The sequence below is a fragment of the Canis lupus genome, chromosome X (genome assembly GCF_048164855.1).
Source record: "Canis lupus baileyi chromosome X, mCanLup2.hap1, whole genome shotgun sequence".
In the NCBI taxonomy this organism is placed as follows: Eukaryota; Metazoa; Chordata; class Mammalia; order Carnivora; family Canidae; genus Canis; species Canis lupus.
Window position 1 is genome coordinate 77,209,856 of NC_132876.1, and position 12,198 is coordinate 77,222,053.

General features: G+C 37.0%; 1 protein-coding gene across 1 annotated transcript in view; it reads right to left on the minus strand.

Moving 5' to 3' along the window:
* Positions 1-8,271: 8,271 nt before the first annotated feature.
* The window catches only part of KLF8 (KLF transcription factor 8), a 340,994-nt gene continuing 337,067 nt past the window's right edge, over positions 8,272-12,198 (minus strand). Inside the window, exon 6 of the mRNA XM_072815549.1 lies at positions 8,272-8,821. Within this exon, the coding sequence (XP_072671650.1) occupies positions 8,640-8,821 (182 nt within the window). The 3' untranslated portion in view covers positions 8,272-8,639. The remainder of the gene's footprint in view (positions 8,822-12,198) is intronic.

Below are 12,198 nucleotides of genomic sequence, written 5' to 3' on the forward strand. Positions count from 1 at the left end.
AAAAAATATTAAAGTTAAAAAAAAAGATAAAAAGTTTCTGCATAGCCAAAGAAACAGTCAACACAAGTAAAAGAGAACCTACAGAATTGGAGAAGATATTAGCAAATGAAATATCAGATATACTGCTAGTATCCAGAAACTATAAATAACTTAGTAAAGTCAACAGCAAAGAAACAAACAATCCAGTCATGAAATGGGCAAAAGACTTGAATAGATATTTCACAGCAGAAGACATAGACATGGCCAACATGCACATGAGAAAATGCTCCACATCACTGGCCATCAGGGAAATACAAATCAAAACCACAATGAGATACCACCTCACACCAGTGAGAATGGGGAAAATTAACAAGACAGGAAACAACAAATGTTGGAGAGAACTTGGAGAAAGGGGAACCCTCTTGCACTGTTGGTGGTAATGTGAAACTGGTACAGCCACTCTGGAAAACTCAGTGGAAGTTCCTCAAAGAGTGAAATATAGAGCTACCCTACAGCCCAGCCATTGCGCTGCTGGGGATTTACCCCAAAGATACAGATGCAGTGAAATGGCAGGAGACCTGCACCCCAATGTTTATAGCAACAATGTCCACAATAACCAAATTGTGGAAGGAGCCTCGGTGTCCATCGAAAGATGAATGGATAAAGAAGATGTGGTTTATGTATACAATGGAATATTACTCAGCCATTAGAAATGACAAATACCCACCACTTGCTTCAACGTGGATGGAACTGGAGGGTATTATGCTGAGTGAAGTAAGTCAATCGGAGAAGGACAAACATATGTTCTCATTCATTTGGGGAATATAAATAATAGTGAAAGGGAATATAAGGGAAGGGAGAAGAAATGTGTGGGAAATATCAGAAAGGGAGACAGAACATAAAGACTCCTAACTCTGGGAAGCGAACTAGGGGTGGTGGAATGGGAGGAGGGCGGGGTTGGGGGTGAATGGGTGACGGGCACTGAGGGGGGCACTTGACGGGATGAGCACTGGCTGTTATTCTGTATGTTGGTAAATTGAATACCAATAAAAAATAAATTTATTATCAAAAAAATAAAAGAGTGAGTTTTTTGGTAAAAAATATACAAAAAATTAAAAAAATAAAGTTGCACCGTATAACATAAAAAAGGAATTCATTTTTCAGCTTCTTTCATAATTTCATAATTAAGTATGTATTTTAAATATATCAAAGTGGGAAAATAAAAGCAATCTTTAAAAAAAATTCTCAAAATGTCCAACTATATAATGACATGTGAAAGAAAATATTTGAAAAGTTGAAAAAAAGATTAATATATTTTATTGTTCTTTTTCAACGAACCAACTCCTGGTTTCATTGATATGTTTTTTTTAAGTTTCTACATCCTGTATTTGTTCTCCAACCTGTATTATTTCCTTCACTCTGCTGGTTTTATGTTTTGTTTGTTGTCATTTTTCTAGCATCTTTGTAAGGCTAGGTTTTTTGAGATATTTCTTTCTTCTTGAGATAAGCCTATTTTCTATAAATTTGTCTCTTAGAATCGCTTTTACTGTACCCTGGTGTTTTTGGACAGTTATATTTTCTTTTGTTTCCATTTACTTTTTAATTTCTTATTTTATTTCCTGGCTGAATCATTCATTGTTTAGTAGAATGTTGTTTAACCCCCATTTATTTGTGCTCGTTCCAGATTTTTTTCCTGTGGTTGACTTCTAGTTTTATACTGTTGTGGTCAGAGATGATGCATGTATGACTTTTGTCTTCTATATTTTGTTGAAGCTTTTTTGTGGCCTAATATGTGATCTTATCTGAAGAATATTTTGTGTGCACTTGAACGATTATGTGTTCTGCTCTTTTAGGATAAATCCAAGCACAGTCTTTAGTCACAGCAGTTTCGTACATCCCCATCCAGCAGTGATATTCGTATTAAGATAACTTTGGAGTTTAAAGATGTCTCAATACCCTCTTCTCTTATATTATTTCTTAGGATAAAACAAAATGTAGAGAAGAGGGATGGGCAGGAAAACTTAGCCAAATGAGTCTATCTCACAAACTCTTAAGGAATTCCTTCTAAGAAATATATAAAAGGAGCACACAGTCTTCATGAAGCCCCATTCAGGGATATGGCTGAATATGTTCCCCAACATGGGGAGGTCTTTATGTACTGAAACAGAAATTATTGTGTTTATACATCCCAGCTTCCTCTCTTGCCCCATGTTACTGTAATGTAGTTTTATCACAACTTTACCCAGGTAAGGGAAAGATTATGATCTACTCGTGCCATGCCATATTGAGGAAACATAAAATGGAGATAAAGTCAAGATATTAGCCATAATTTCTGGAGTTTAAAATATTTTTATTAATAAAAACATACAATAATCAAACATAAGATTGCTTAGTACCCAAGCACACAGCCTGCATGGCTGCCACAGAAAGAGAGTCCCATTGGCTTAGAGCAGAGAATCCTCTATGTGGCTATGCTAACTCAAACAATTCTCGAGTATCTCCAGGTGCATAACAGAGTTGTATATGAGAGATTGCTCATGATCATAGCCTTGAAGCTATGGCTCTGGAGCAAGAACTAATATAAATTAGAGGAAAAACCAGGCGTTCCTCTACAGGACTAAAAGAAGGGGGCACAAACATAAGACTAATAGAGACTAAAGCTTAATATACTGTCCTATAATTTCTTTAAACAGTGACATAAAATTTTATCAATCCCTTCATTGCAGTTTCCTTTTCCCAACACACAAAAAAGGAGTCAGTTTCTGAAACTACTTTCCCACTGTAACCTTCTGTCAAAAAACAGGAATGGACACCACTAGGGACTTTCTTCCTCTTCTTGTTCAGCAATACAATGAAAACAGCACTGCATACAACATATTTATAAGGTAATGTCCAACACAACTACTTGCACTGACCTCAGAAAACATCTCCTGGAAGGGAAGGAGAGTTTCTTAACAGTTAACAAAATAGCCTCTTTCCCCCTGCCCTACCACCAGAAAAAGGAAATGGAAGGTAAAACCAGTGTTTGAGAATCAAAGAAATATCCTGTCACTGGTATAAATTCTATCCTTTTCCATCCCACTTTCGTCCTTATCTATATTATTTTAAAGTACAGTAAGAAGGGAAAAAGAAAAATGTAACTGGTAAAGTTGAACTGGCCAAAGCCTGAAGGGCTCTGGGAAATTGCCATTGTGTTTCCAACAATTTTACATGTAAAGTGATCCAAATAAAGTTAGAATAAGGCAAAATTCACCTTTAGAAACAATGGATTGTGCCTACATATTCATTTGGGCCCTTCTGTGGTTCAAGTCTGGAAACAGATGAGAATCCTACAGTTAGTAATAAAGTGAATGTGGGGGAAGGAAGAGAAGAAATAATATTATGTCTTGTGACCACTCTTCAATTATCCTTCTTATTGACTCAAATTTAGCTCTTTGTGACCCAGGAAGTCTAATTTTCTCCTTTTTCTTGGGTAAATTAGGGTACAAGAGTTATTATCATAGTGATGATCATAGTACTTTGTTGTTCATTTAAGGATCTCCCATTATTTTTGCCAGTGTCTATTAATGAGATCCTCACACTTTTGTGAGGTAGATTTTTAGATCCCCATTTTGTAGATGGGTTAACTGAGGCACAAAGAGGTGATGTGACTTGCCCAAGGTCAATGACGTGAGAAACAGGAAAAATATGGAGAGAGGTAATTTAGGGTAGCACCTGTATTGTAGAAAGCCACACTTATCAGTGAGAAAAAGTGCTAAGTGTTTCTTTTGATTGGACACACCTACTCTCTTCTGTGTTCATCTGTCTCTATAAGTATTAGTACACTGTGAAGTATCAATAATTTCTCTTTGCTTATTCAATGTTGGGTCAATTTCCAATGTTGGTTCTTGAGAAAACTTTTTTTGGGAGCAGGATAGACTCCAAGTTCCTGGAACTTAGAACGCAGAAATTCCAAATTCCTGAATTTTGCAGATCACTTGGTCTCAAAGAGCTGTTAGAGTTCCGAAAATGTTACTATTATGTATTTAAACACTATGCTCTAGCTGTTTCTCACAGTCACAGGTTAACAATCAAGATGCCACTATACATGTATACTGGAATTGAACAATTAAGTATATGGATAGCAGAGTGTGGGAGCCAGGTCTCTCACTGTTGGATTGGGAGGCTATAGAAAAACAAAGGTAAAAATTTAGAATGAACCATTGGTAATGGATTGGAGTTGACGACATCAGTATAAGCTCATGTTCAGCTTAATAAAGATATGGATGATTACAGATAGAACATTTCTAGATATGTGTATACATGGGTCATTGTACATACATATATTTCTTTGCTCTGTCAGTTGAGATAACCTATAAGCAACAATGGCCAAAAGCAACAAGCATACTTAATGTTCAGGTCTTGGTTTCTAACAAAATTCTCTAGTAAAAGGAATCAGTACGCCTTAAATAACTGGTTGCTTATAGAAGTGGATAAAAAATATGAGTAAATTAGATCATTTTGTAGTGCTAGAAGATAAGGATGTGCTAAAAAAATTGATAAGGGCATGTGAAAAGGACTCAAGTGTCAACCCAAAAGAGTGTCCAATGGTCAAAGCTGGAACAATTGAGAAACGAAATAAATTTGTATTGGATTTATAACTTAAAGTATAAAATAAATATCAAAGGATCCCTACTAAAACAAATAAATAATTTCATGAATAAGTATATGAGTGAGAAAAGACAAATATTTCATGCAAAGAATTCCAAATAATTTATGTAGATACTCACTCAAGGATGTGGTGCATAATGCACCAATGTTTAAGTGTAGGCTTCATATAGTGACTTCCTTCCAAAAAGTATAGCATGGAGATGGGGACAGGAAAGGTACAGAGGAGAAATCTGGCAAACACCATTTCAGCCAGATGATCAATGTTAGCATCAAGAGTGTAAGTCATGCTAATATAATGTGATGCAAAGGGCAGTTTACCTGTATAATCTTCTTCCCCCCAAACCCATAACCTCAGTTTAATCATGATTTGTCATCAGACAAATCTAAACTGTGAGACATACTCTTCAAAACCTTCAAGGTCATAGGAAACAAGGGAAGTCTGAGAAATTGTCACAACCAAGAGAAGCCTCAGGACGTATGACTATTAAATGTGATGTGCTATCCTTAATAGGATCCTAGAACAGAATAAGGAAATTAGGTGAAACTCAGGCAATCTGAATAAAGTTCAGATTTTAGTTAAAAATAATAATGTATCAATATTGCTTTATTACTTGTAACAAATGTAGCATACTAATGAAAGATGTTAATAATAGAGACAACTAGATATGGGTTATAGTGAAACTCTCTGTACTATCTCCACAATTTTCTATAAATCTAAAACAGTTCTAAAGTTAAAAAATTATTTAAGAAGATCTTATACCATATGATTTTAATCATGTGGAATTTAAAAAACAAAACAGATGAACATATGTGAGGCAGGGGAAAGAGAGGGAAACAAACCATAAGGGACTCTTAAAGACAGAGAACAAACTGAGGGTTGATGGAAGGAGGTGGTGGGGGATGGGCTAGATGGATGATGGATATTAAAGAGGGCACTTGTTATGATAAGCACTCAGTGTTGTATGCAAGTGATGAATAATTGACTTCTATTGCTGAAACCAATATTGCACTGTATGTTAACTAACTAGAATTTAAATAAAAATTTTAAATAGGAAAAAATCAATGCAAATAAGTTTTACAAGCCTAAATCTCAAAACCCTTTTTTTCTTATCATAATTCACTCCACCTAATCTACCCAACCAGTTCACATTTTTCATAGTTTTTCCTGAATTTTTCAATCATAATTATCAATCATCTGCAGATGGACAGATTCCACTGCAGCAAATCCCAGAATATTATCCAACCTTATCATACAAGGCCATTTTCCATACCTTAGGCAACTGTCCACATAATGGTCCTTTGATAGCATGGGCACAGTAAATTAAATTAATTCCAATTGTTACCTAAGATAGTTCCTTTCCATCTTGCTGTTTATTTAGCAAAGTTATATGTGGTTTTGGTGCAGTATTGGATTGTACTCTATTTGGATCCCTGTACTCTATGAAGTACTCTAAATGCATTTAGACATATTTCCTAAAGAATATGCAAAGAATTGGAAGTATTTTATCATTATTTAGAGGGGAGAGGTCAATAAGAATAGGGTTGGAAATGTTTCGTAACAATAAACAATAAAGCGTGAACAAAGTCCTACATTATTTTGAATGGAAAAAATTGAATAAAGGCTTAAGGATGTCAGGGATACCAATATTTAGAATCTTAACTTGATCATCTTAGTTAATACAACAGTATGATTGATAGCCTTTATTTATTAGTAGATTATATGCTCAATGCAAAAGATCCTGAGGTCTGAGGAGCACTGTTCAGTTATGAACTTTGGAAAAGCAGACTCAGGATCAATTCTCTGGAGAAAATGGGTAAGCCCTTTGACTCTACTGTGAAATACCACATCAACTACTCAATTATAAGCTTAAATTCACTTGTTATGGAAATTCACAATCTGTCTTACAGCTACATAGAAGTTACCTTTAACAGACTGGTCCTAGGTATTTCCTAGGGCTTTATCAATTAATTTACAGTGGGAACTTGCATACTAAAAGTCAGAGGAAAGCCTATAACAAAATAGCAATAGTATTAAACAATAGTATTAAACAATATATATCATTTGAAAAATACACAGCCCTTGAATTTATGAGGGTTTGTGGTCTGGAAATACACTATAAGATGAAACCAGGTAAATCAAATCTGAGATATTATAGAAAGTGTTTGAATAGAAAAATTGTGTGCCTAATGTTATATGTCAATGGCCACAAGCACATTTTACTTACTGTTTAATCAACTGTAAATGATATACTATGAGTGGTCTAAAGTTTTCTGAAATAAAACATGAAATTGGATAAATACTGCATCCAATCATGTACAATTTTCTTTAATTTAGTTTTACAATATGATCCCTGGGAGAATGGGTATGCAGATATATAAGGCCTCAATGAAATATCTGCAGAAAGAATATGACCCATATATGTTTCATCTGTAAAATATGAACGATGTGTAGGACTAAGTTATTAATAAGATCCCTTTTTGGTACTAGAATTTTTCTATTTAGTCAGAATGGATGGTCTTGGGAGGTAGTAACCTAAAGTATTCACGCAGGGACTTGAATATCTACCAAGGAAAAGGGGTTCAATATGAAGACAACCTTTAGATCAGAGGCTGAATTTAAAGATAAATGAAGCAAAGCCCTCCTTGCCCCCAGGTAGAGGAAGTATGCCATGTGGAGGTAGATCTGAGGTCCAGGGCCTGGAACAGAGTTTTATGCCCAGAGACTGTTATGAAACAGTCTAGTTGGGTAACCAAACATGTATATTATGTAACCTGCCATAACAGCTACTGAAATGCTTAAGTGTTCATAGCACTTGCAGGACATCAAATGGCTTTTTGAGTCAGTTCTCCCTAAAATCCTTGTATAATCCATTTGAAATACAGGAATTCACGGTAATCATGCCATGGAATGAACACATTTGGTTTTCTTCCACCCCTTACCTCTGTATAACATGGCCCCAGTGTGTGATTTCTCATCATGCAATATGCTTATAGCAGTTGCTTTATGTAAACAAAAGAGTAAACAGTACAGTGCAACCTCTCCAGACATTCTCAACAGGCTGCCATTTGAATGGGGTCTGTGATTACAGTACTTTTGATATCCTATCCAAATAAATGTCCCCTCTATTGTCAGAATGATCCTGCTTTTGCTTGTTCCTATCCTTGCCCAACATAGTCTCCTGGAACACTTTTCTCCCTACTGGTGTGTCACTGTGCTTTGAATATTTATTTGTTCAAATTTAACATAATAGAGACGGTAACTGTGCAGCCAAATTGTTATCCTGAAGGAAGAGGAAGAAAAGAGGAGGAGAAGTAAGAGTAGTAGATCATTTCATTCTTTTTGATGGACTTGAGAAGAAGCACCAGCACTGTCTGAAAACTAAACTGTAAGAACAAATAGGATTAGATTTATAAAACCTTTGAGTTGGTCAGCTTATTCACTGAGAATGTGCCCTATATTCAGGACACAAATCCCTATAAAACTTACCAACCAACTAAATTGTTATGTCTTTTTTTCTGTTTAGGAACTTAAAAAAATAGTCATTTTAAGACACTACCAACCACTTTTAAGTACTGGTTCAAAAAAAAGGATAAGAATTCTAGAAAATAAGAGGAAAAAAATGGAATAAAAATGAGTGCATGTTTGTTTACAGCCTTGAGTTTTATTCTTATTTTGTTTTGGTAGGAAACTGTCTTATCATAGAGCAAAGGTGGGGTGGGGGAGTGGAGGGCAACTATGAGTTATGCACTGGAATTCAACCCATGGAAGGCTGAAAAATCAGGAGACTGGACAGTGGAGAGATGAATGTGGAATATGAGGAACCCCCATGGAATGGAAGATCATCTATCTTTCCCTACTGTCTCATCAACCTGGCTTAGTGAGTTGCTCTTACTTCATTTCCGAGGCAAGCTGAAGTCAAAGAAGAAAAGATGGTTAATGATCTCATTGTGCATGCATGCACATGCACAAAAAAAGACCAGTGCAGCTCCTCTAGTGCAGTCTATGCTGCTCACATGGTGTCATGGCGCCTGCGGTGCAAGGATAGGTGGTCAGAGCGAGAAAAGCTACGGTTGCAGCCTGTGCACTGGAAGGGCTTGATGCCAGTGTGCTTGCGAAAATGGCGGGTGAGCTCATCTGAACGAGCAAATTTCCAGGAGCAGCCATCCCAGGTGCATTTATAAGGCTTCTCTCCTAAAAGGGGGAATATGACAAAATGAAAGGAGTCAGAGAAGAGATGCTTGGATACTGGAAAGAGAACAGAGTATATAACCCTTTATCAAGGCTTTGGTCAAAATTTGTGGCAATCACTTTGAAGAAATGCTCTCTACCCTTATAGTAATACTAAAGAGAAGCCAACATGGCAGAAAGGAAACCACGTAGGTGCTGGTTGAAACAGACCTTTGCGTGTATTCTGGCTCTACTACATACTGGCTGTGTGACCTTAAATACGTCACTTCTCCCTGGTAGTCTGTTTTCTCATCTCTAAAGGGGGAAAAATATCTCACAGGATGTTTGAAACATCTTTTTATTTATTTATTTTTATCACAGTAAGCAATAAAACTTGGATCCAGGTCAGCCCCGGTGGCTCAGCGGTTTAGCGCCACCTTCAGCCCAGGGCCTGATCCTGGAGACCAGGGATCCAGTCCCATGTTGGGCTCCAAGCATGGAGCCTGCTTCCCCCTCCTCCTGTCTCTCTCTCTCTCTCTCTCTGTGCGCCTCTCATGAATAAATAAATAAAGTCTTAAAAAAAAACTTGAATCCAAACCCAGGCCTCTGTTACTTTTCACTATACCACATTATAGTAACCATTACTTCTCTTCTAATAGCTCCTAATCAATACTCAAAAATTAAACCATATACATAGAAAGAATGTGGTTCACTAGAATGGGCCCTCTGTTAAGGCTATAGGACTTCTTCTATGTAAGGTCAGACACTCAGGGGAATGGAATGGAATTAGAAAAAGCTCATCAAATTTGAAATAGCTCCATCCTTAGTATCTTTAGGTTGCATCTGATTTATGTATGAAATATGTATGCTCCAGATAGAAAGCTAAATGCAATAAAAGTAACATAAAAAACATTAACACAGTATGACCCCATTATGTTATATAGATCACACATCACATTTGGGATAAAGGTAATATCAATATTCTTAAGGGTAATTTATGAGAAATGATTACCAGTGAATGAATATGTGGAAAATGAGGATCAGAGAAGCAGAAAAATAACATTTCCTTTTTTTACCACCTTTCTGTATTGTTTGAATGTTTTAAAATTCATGATATTGTATCTTATAATAAAAATTTTAAAATTAAAATTTTAAAATAGATAAAAATCTCCCTACAGGGAGATTGATGGTTGGAAGTTGGTGATGAAGTAGGAGGACCCTAGGCTCACTTTGTCCAATGAATACAACTGGATAACCATCAAAACATGCTGAATAGCCTAGAAATTGACCTGAGGACTGGTAGAAAAAATGTCCTTAACTAAAGTTAGAGAAGAGACCACATTGAAGAAGGTAGAAAGTGAGAAGGGAGTTTGAGAGAGAAACGAATTGTGGCTGCTGTGGTGGAGAGGGATCCATGGCTATGGAGAAGGGCAAAAGTCTGACTAACACACAGGGGAGCACACAGGGAAAACAAATCCCCACAGCAATTGTCTTGGAAAACAAGAGGGATGGAATTTCCTGAGTTTTGCAACAAGCGGGGCTTAAAACTTGGAGTTTTAAAGGTCAGTGGACTTGGATGGCATAGAGCCTAGTGGGCACTGGGGCTGCTCCTAGAAAGAAGGCAGGCAAACAACCAATGGACATACAGCACAGAAACAATGACTAGAAGAGTGCTTAGGGCACAGACTGGGGAGGTTATTTACTCATCTCAGAGCCTATCCCAGAGTGGCAGTGTTTATAGAGAGACCCCTCTGGGAACAAAGGAACTGGCTGGTACCATTTCCTTCTCCTATCCCTCAACATAAGCACAAAGCCATCTGTGAGAACCAGCACAGTGCTTATACTCTGTATTTAACTGGCTTTTACCAAACCCCACCACCCCATGCTTTGGTGGAACCATCCCTTTCAGTCTAGCTTGCCTTAGTCCTAGCATAGTGGACCCCTTATCCCCAGAAGACTGCCTCAAAACCCTGCTCACATTGTGTCTCCCATTTTGTGAGTTTTGCAAAGACTTGGTTCCAGTAGCAGTGGTGACAGGTCTCATTTCACAATCAGTCCAGAGATAGATAGTTAAAAAGTACCACGTTCAAGCCATGGACCAAACACTCCCCACAACAGGTAAGAGAGCCTCTACAGACAACTGGCCTAAGGAATAAAATGGCCAGGACAAACAGCAGAGAACACACAGCACATAATAGAGACACTCTAGGAAGTGTGATGACCTAGGGAACATAGAACACCACAGATCAGAGCACTATACGGGACCTGTTCTTCATAGGCCATTACCTTCAAGAACAAGAGACATAGCTGACTTTCCTAATACAGAGAACAGACACAGAGACTTAGACAAAATGAGAAGACAGAGAAATTTATCCCAAATGAAAGGACAGGATAAGCCCACAGCTAGAGATTTAAGCAAAACAGATATAAGTAACATGCCTGATAAGGAATTTAAAATAACAATCATAAGGATACTCACTGTGCTTGAGGAAAGAGTGGAAGATATAAGTGAGACCCATAACACAGAGATAAGGAATAACATAGCAGAGATAAGGGCTCAATACATGAAATGAGAAACATGCTTGATGGAAAGAACTGCAGGCTGGAAGAAGCAGAGGAACAAAATAGTGACCTAGAATATAGAGTAATAGATAGTAATCAAGCTGAACAAAAGAGAGCAAAAAGGAATTATATAAAATGAGAATAGACTTAGGGAGCTCAGTGACTACATTAGACATAATAACATTCATATAATAGGAGTTCCCAGAAGAAGAGAGAGAAAAGGAACAGAAACTTTATTTGAAGAAATAACAGCTGAAAACTTCCCTAATTTGGGAAGAAAACAGCTATCCAGATCAAGGAGGCACAAAGAACTCCCATCAAAATCAATAAAGCAGTCAGATTGAACACCAATAAAAAATAAATTTATTATTTAAAAAATCAATAAAGGAGATCCACACCAAAACAAATGGTAATTATATTTGCAAAATTCAGTTATAAAGAAACATTCTTAAAGCAGCAAGACAAAAGAGGATAGTAAGTAACAAGGACAAATCCATAAGACTAGCAGAAAATTTTTCAACAGAAACTTTGCAAGTCAGAGGGCATGATATATTCAAACTGCTGATGGTGAAAATATGTAGACAGAAATGCTCTGTGGGGAACCAGCTGCAGAGCTTATCTGAGGACTGAATCCCATAGTCTTTTGCACACTGGGGATACATGAGGTCCTGAATTGACACACTGACTGTTGACCACATTATTCTCCAAATATAGCTCGTCCACTCCCCCTCCTTGAGCCGATAGCCTATTCTTTTACCATTTTTTATTGGAGTTCAATTTGCCAACATATGGCATAATACCCAGTGCTGATCCCACCAAGTGCCCCCCTCAGTGCCCAT